Source organism: Juglans regia, chromosome 6 (assembly GCF_001411555.2).
Source record: "Juglans regia cultivar Chandler chromosome 6, Walnut 2.0, whole genome shotgun sequence".
In the NCBI taxonomy this organism is placed as follows: Eukaryota; Viridiplantae; Streptophyta; class Magnoliopsida; order Fagales; family Juglandaceae; genus Juglans; species Juglans regia.
Window position 1 is genome coordinate 20,903,268 of NC_049906.1, and position 7,510 is coordinate 20,910,777.

General features: G+C 35.1%; 1 protein-coding gene across 7 annotated transcripts in view; it reads right to left on the reverse strand.

The window, feature by feature from the left end:
- Window positions 1-502: 502 nt before the first annotated feature.
- The window catches only part of LOC109000817 (serine/threonine protein phosphatase 2A regulatory subunit B''beta-like), a 21,867-nt gene continuing 14,859 nt past the window's right edge, over window positions 503-7,510 (reverse strand). For 3 of the 7 annotated variants that reach the window (XM_018977833.2, XM_018977830.2, XM_018977834.2), the window contains 6 exons: window positions 7,339-7,486; window positions 7,015-7,124; window positions 3,703-3,859; window positions 2,729-2,854; window positions 2,473-2,613; window positions 503-990 (listed from right to left, as the gene is read on the reverse strand). In XM_018977833.2, the coding sequence (XP_018833378.2) occupies window positions 2,473-2,613; window positions 2,729-2,854; window positions 3,703-3,859; window positions 7,015-7,124; window positions 7,339-7,486 (682 nt within the window). In that variant the 3' untranslated portion in view covers window positions 503-990. Of the gene's footprint in view, window positions 996-1,756; window positions 1,858-2,472; window positions 2,614-2,728; window positions 2,855-3,702; window positions 3,860-7,014; window positions 7,125-7,338; window positions 7,487-7,510 lie in introns of all 7 variants that reach the window. The other 4 variants (XR_004801738.1, XR_001997773.2, XR_001997774.2 and 1 more) reach the window with 3 other exon arrangements.

A 7,510-nucleotide genomic window follows, 5' to 3' on the forward strand; every position in this document is an offset into this window, starting at 1 on the left:
TGCTCCGAATTAAGTCATCATCTTCAGTACATGAAGAGGAAAGGGAGTCCTTGTTTGGGGATCTGAAAAATTATTGTTAAAACAGTTTATATTTTCTTTGAGAGAAATTGGAAACCTCAAATATCCCAAGGCATAGCCATTATCATCTTCTTTATTGTTCATCTCTTGCATAATTGTTACATTCATCTAGTATTATCTCTTCCTTGTTCTTGATCTCCTTTATCTTCTATATTAATGTTTCCTTCACTGGAGGATTCATTACACCTTCGGAGGTAAATTTTTTTTTTTTTTTTTTTTTTTTATTATTTTTTTCCCATCCCTCTTCAACTCTATGAAAATGGCTAGAAGTGAAATGAAAAAAGAAAAAAGTGTATTGAGGCTAGTGGCTTGCTACTCGCCAAGCCGTCGCAAAAGCCATGTCATCCACCAGAACAAAAAAAGGGAACAATGCCATTGGTTCATTTTCGAGCAGAAGCTAGTTTATTCAGAAACATAGGGCGTTAATGAAAACATTGATGACATCTTATTCATATCAAGGAACAGACAAACTAGAATCAAATTGACATATGACGAGAATTTAAGCCAAAATTTCCAAAAGCAGATAAATTACGATTCAGTAACTCAAAAAGGGATAAAAAGAGACGAGGAAGACAAATTATATCTTACAAAGATAATCGAAAAAGGAAAAATATCAAATATACTAAATGCTCCAAATTACTTCAATCTGGCATTATATACTCACCTCCAGGAGAGAGTTTTGAATGGTGTAAAGGGAGGTTCCTTTGTAACTCTCATTGTATGTCAATTCAATGCAGTGGGATCTGAACACTCACTTCCGGCGCATCAAAAACCCAATCCACAAATCCACGCAAACAATTTCTGCCTGATGTGGTCGATAGTATCTGCACAGCCCATTCAAGAACTGATACATGAATTCAACAGTTTGACGGATGGCCAATTTACAAGAATCCGGAGCTTCCTTGGCAAGACCTGTACTGAGAAACAACAAATATAATATATTGAAGAGAAGCATTCAAATTGATGGAATTAAGATTTTATGTCAATGATAATGTAATAGTGGCCATGTGGTGTTATGTAGTTCATAGCAGTGAGGGACAATGGAACTGAAGATCATTGCAGTGGTGGTCGAGTGGTTGTATTAGGTTATGGTGCTGGGGCTGGTGGAGATGACGGCTAGGGTGGTGAAGATTGACAACAGCAAAGACGGTAGTGGCATTGCAAAGGTAATGGTACTTATTTCTTTCAAAATGGGCAACTGCTTGTATTCGGTCTGCCGCCCTTTAGGCATTGGTATTTGGGATGCATGTATATTTATAAGGATGGAATTAATGATGAATGACATTATTTGTTCTATGATGTGATATAGACATCTGGTACTACAAGGTCTTAGTTTACCGACTAGACCTTTATCCTTTCCGCTGCGATTCTACATCTCTAACCTCACACGTGCACTTCCAACTAGATGAGGCACACCTAACTCGACCAAACCCTAGTGTTGTCCGTTTGGTTGGCACCCTTGGCACCACGAATCCTCGCCAGGTCCCTTACTGAGGAACGAGGAGCCACACAATGCATTCAGGTCTATAAGTAGAGACCATTTGTGCACAAATCATACACTTGGAATCCCTCTATCCATCACCAACTTGTGGGATAAATACCCTCACTGAAGTGTCACCATATTGTGCACATAGACTCCATTTTCATTCAGAATTGTTTTTAAAAATGATCTTCTCACCTAAATGAATTGGAGATCTTGGGTGCAAAGATCAATGCAGAATCTCAGGTGGATATGATCCTCCAATCCATGCTAGGTTCATTTAGTCAACTCAGGTTGACCTACACAATGAGTAAAAGCTTTATACAATATCTGAGTTGATGAATGATCTTTGTGCAGCGAAAGGCATTCTGAACAAGCTAAAGACTTAGCCCTGGTTTGGATTGTCAACTCATTTCAACTCATCTCATCTCATCATTACAACTTTTCCAAACTCATACACAAAATATAATAAACAATTCAACTTTTTCAAATCTCAAAACAATAATAATATTAAAAAATAATATTCTAACAATATTTTATTCAACTCATCTAAAACTATCTCAATTTATCTTTGAATCCAAACGGGAGCTTATCTATCTGCTGCGTTATGGTGACTTATGGTATTCTCTTGACGTTATGGTGCTTTAAATTTTCTGGTACATGAACAAGCTAAAGACTTATCTATCTGCTGCGAATTTCATATTGCTTAGTAACATGCTAGGTTGCATGCATGCATTTATTACAAAGGATGTGTAACCCGGTGTTACGTATCCTGACATCTTGACAGCCCGTCTAATAACCAACTTGGAGTAGGGGGCATCACAAGATATATATTAGAAAAGAAAATGGCCAACGAAGAAGAAAAGAATAGGGAACTATAATCACAGAAACTGAAGTAGGCTACCAAACTTAACTCAGAAAGGAGCCTCAAGTGATTCATCCCAGACTTCTGCACTCCCATTGGAGGCATCTTCAACATCTTCCTCCATCGAAAGTCTAATATATTCTCTATGTGCAAAGCGATCCCATTCTGTCAATGTTGGATTTTCACGTTCCTGCTCAAAACACAACATCATTCTGTCACCAACAATGGCAAGCAGCAGCATACCACTTTTTTTTCTCATGTAATGTCATCAAACAATGATTAAGAAATAGAAGCATATCAAGTACCTGGCGAATGAGAAATGGATCACGAGTTTCGAAGGCCATAAACTTATTAAGGTTAAAAAGGATATTGAATACACTTCCTGAAAGTTTACACCCTTTCAGGTCACGTAGTGTGATATAGCTCTCATTCTGCAAGCACGAAAACTTGGAGTAAAAAACAACAGACTAATCTTTAATTCATGATGTCTTTGCAGGAAGATTCAAGAAATATTTGCTACTATTAGCCAACTGAGTTGGAAAGTAATCTTATCAAAGGACCAGTTTCATACCAACATTTGCTATTAATAACCTTGTCAAAGGACCAGTTTCGAAGTTTCATACAAAAGGGTAAACTATGCTTCTAGACTCCTTGTTTAGTCCAAAAGAAAAGAAATAAAAACAAAAGGGTAAATTACAAAAGATCCCAACAAACTATTATTCAGTCTCAAACACACCTTCAAACAATGAATCATTACAATTCATCTGCAAACCAACCATTTATTACGCGTTGCCCTTTCGGCCAGATCAGGGCATCATCAAATGGGGGTCAAATGATGAAATTACTCCCATATACCATAAAAATTATCTCAACAAAAAACCTTTTGAAAAAAAAAAAAAAAAATCAATGGCTTGCCTTGGGAGTCACTGTCCTTGCTCCCATGGTCACCAACCTCTTAAGTGGAGAACAATAAGCACCCAATTTGACTTGGGGGAAACTTCGCAATAAAATGTTCAATTGTAGGGGTGAGATGTTACGAGTTATGGTTTGAAAGCATGTTTAAGACTAGGGTTGTAGTTTATGAGTTTTATTTTTATCCTTTTGGAATTTACCTGAAAAAAGAAAAAAAAAAGTTTTCTGGACGTCCAACATCAATTCACTCGAAAAAAGTAAGTTACCAATTTATATGATACTTCAATTACCATTAGAAGTACCTTTTTCTAAAAAAAATTGAGTAAAGGAAACAAAAACAGCCAGAAGCACAAAAGAGAAGGTGAACCTCTGGTCCAATCATGTCAATTATTTGGCACAATATATCCTCAAAGAGCACAGGCTCCTGGCCCATGCATTCCATTCGATGCAACTGCTCCTCATAAAAGAATTGCAGTTCATTCCGTGTGAGAATCCCATTTCCATCCAGATCAATGCATTTGAACCTGGAAAAGACAATATAGTGTCAAAACTAGAGCATTCCGGATTGCATAAATAGTCTGTATGGATATCAAAGAATAGCAGATTAAAGTCATCCATGGCAGAAATGTCTGATATGCATATTAATGACAAGTTCAAAAAGAAATGAATTCAATCTCTATTGTCTTGCTTCTAGTTGAGTTTGGACCAAAAAATAAAAAATAAAATATGTTCATGACAAACTAAAGATGAGCTATATAATATTGGGAGGCTGCAGAGAAGAGTGGATCTGCGCTACCTCGTTTTTATTTTTCTATTCTTCGAAGTTTTAAAATTATTTTAGCTGTTTAAATGGTATGTTATTTTCATCATTTCACCTCTGAATAGGTTTGTAAAGAAAATCAGCAAAATCAAACTAACCAGCTTTTCAGTATGGTTTGGTGTTCTCTGTATCTCAGTTGGCTTTGGTTTCGGTTATCCCTTTTTCAATTTTTGATTTGGTTTTGTGGTTTGAATTTTGCACCCCGAAACCAACCAAAGCAACAAAAAAACATATTTTTTTATCTAATAAATAAAATAAATATTGAATAAATAATAAATATATTTACTAGTGTAATCAGATTAATCTTTATACTTAAGACTATAACATGTAATCTAGATATGGCGAGGATGGGAATAGAGCTAAGTTGTTAATGAAATTTCTTGAACTTTGTTAACAATATTGCATTTCGCACGGGGTAATAATATCAAGTGCATTTCTTTTTTATGGAGCTCTAGTTATAATTCAAGATGAAATTGATACAGAGTGTGAAGAAGGGATTATGTAAAATCGCAACTAGTGTGAAAGATAAATTTGAAAAGTATCGAGGGAGGTGGAAGATAAAGAAAGGGTGACATTTCTAAATAAATCATAACACATAGGGCTGTAATCGAGCCGAGCCGAGCCGAGCCGAGCCGGTTTTTGGCTTGCCGAACTCAGCTCGACTCAAAATACTCAAGCTCGAGCTCGAGCCCAAGCTAGTGATTTTTTTTATTCTTTGTTCGTCCTCAACACGATAAACTAAACACTTAACTCGAGCTCGTCCCACAAACGAGTTCAAGTCGAGCCGAGCTCGAGCTCGAATTGTGGATTTTTTTATTTTTTGAATAAGATTTAATAATTAATAAATTAAAAAAATAAAAAATCTAATATTAAATTTATACAACTAACAAGTAGAATCTTTATTGAATTATAAAATTGATAAATAATTAATATCTAACTAGTTGATATTTATCCAAAATAATAATATATTATATGCCTACATATATTATTAGTACATTCACTTAATATGATAGCATATATTTATTTCATATATGGTTCCCACATACTAATATATTAAATTCTTAAGTTTTATCGACTAATTATTATACAAATTATAAAATATACTTATGAAGTATTTTCACTATATATATAGACATAAGTAATTAGATTACATATTATATATTTAATTATAAAAGTGGTTTGCTTATATTATTAGTTACTACATATATATGTGTATGTATACATAGGTTTATGTATATATTTATTAATATATGACTGAGTTTTAATCGAGTCGAGCTAATGAGTCGACTCAAGCATAAACGAACGAGCCTTAACGAGCCTTAGCCGAGTCGAGTCGAGTTTTGTCGGGTATGTGTCATTTATAATTCGAGCGGGTATCTGCTTTCACGAGCGAGCTTTTTTTTTTCACGAGTCGAATTCGATTCGAGTTTAACCGAGCGAGTACCGATCGAGCTATCAAACAGACTAGTTCATTTACAGCCCTAATAACACAAGAAACTCTGTCGACATCATAAGACAAGCTACCCATTCCATCTACCATATCCGTCAAGTCTATCTGATTTGCTCTTATCTAAAGAGAATGCAAGACAGAACTTCCAACTTCGTGGATGGAATGGAATATGTTGTATATTGAGTTGCTTCTTGATCCTTGATACAAGTTGTGAGATCTTGAATGTTGTTTGGAAACTGTGCATGCTAATGATGTTGTCAAGGTTGCTGTGTTAATTAATAAACATAAATATGCTCTGACTTGCTTATATAATGTGTATGTTGGAGCACAAGAGCAAAACACAACTAGTGGAGTAGAGGATCAAAGGGAATTGAGGTTGGCTTAATTTAAGAGACACTTAGAGTCAAAAAACTCTTTGGGAAGGAAAATAACAGTGGATAAATGCTTGGCTAGGAATTGCAAGGAAGACAAGGGGAAGTTTAACATATTAGCTTGATGGAAGACAAACTCCATTATATAAGCATGAATTCAAAAGTTACACAAAATGTTTTGCAATTCCGGTATCTACAGTGGCTTTTAAATATGCATTTAGCATGATTAGCTGCATTCTCGATCCTCTCCGTCGTAGCTTGTCCACAATTATGGTAGAAAGCTTCATTTAGGCTTATTTGGAACCCAGTCTAATTTTTGAAGCTAGAGATGATTGAGGTGAGCCAAATTTCTACACTTAAATTAATTTTAACCATCCGAAAAATGTACAATCATTTAAAAGTTAAAATTTCATGTAATTTAGCCGATATCTCTTGTTTCTGTCAATTGTGGTCCCTGTTGAGTCATATTGTGCAACAAAGTTCATTTAATGATTGAAAGGTGTTTTGTGCAACGGTTGTATTGTAGTAGCTAGATTTGTTTTTAAGCTTGTAGTGGCTAGTTTTGTGTATTGATGATAAGTGATAGCTTAAAGAGGCAGTGCCTAAAAAGACAAAGTTTGGTTCCACATTGCAAAAAGAGATGGCCATTTAAGAATGTAAGATATATTTTCCCCCTCATCTCTAAAAGAAAATGAGATTGACCATATTTCACTTTGCCCCCCAAACTATCACCAATTTTCTATGTGCATCCAAAACTTCCAATTTTGATACATTGCATTCTCAAATTACTAGAAACTAGTAATGAGCACCTTCAATTACAACCTAGCCATTAAGATGGTGTCATCTAGCGCTTTAGCTCATCTGACTGGTCATAACAAAAGGTAAACATAATAACTTTTAGGTCGTTTGAGGATGCAAGATGTCAAATTAGAGAGTTTAGGGTGGACATTACAAAAGTGTAATAGTCGTATCAAACATATCAAAATTATGAGAAGCAACAAAAGTGATGTATAACACAAATAAGATGTCCAGACATACCAATACTCAAGACTAGGATCAGATGATTTATCTTCCTCGGACAGTATGAAGTACACAAAATCTTCATACCCCATCTTACCCTCAACCTTACTAGTGAACTTCCTTGCAACCTGAGAAGTATTAAAGAACAGAAAAAGTGAGTGTTCATATAATCAATTTACACATACATATAATATCAATAGAGAGAGAGAGAGAGAGAGAGAGAGAAATTGGATAGATAATATAAAAGAGAGTGAAATCATAATTAGAATCATTCAATGGAAGAAATTTCTTCCTCTGAACAGCAGGTAAACTGATCTAAAGTAACGCCCAACTGACACAAACCTGAGAAAATATTCTATCAACAATCCGGTAGGTAAGCGCATGGTTACCATATCTGATAAGGTTCTCCTTGTCGATCAAAAAATCATGATCTGTATCCAGCTCCCAAAACTTGCAGTATATAACATAGAAATGTTCATAAGAGAAGTACCTGAGAAGTGTGATATACAGAGGA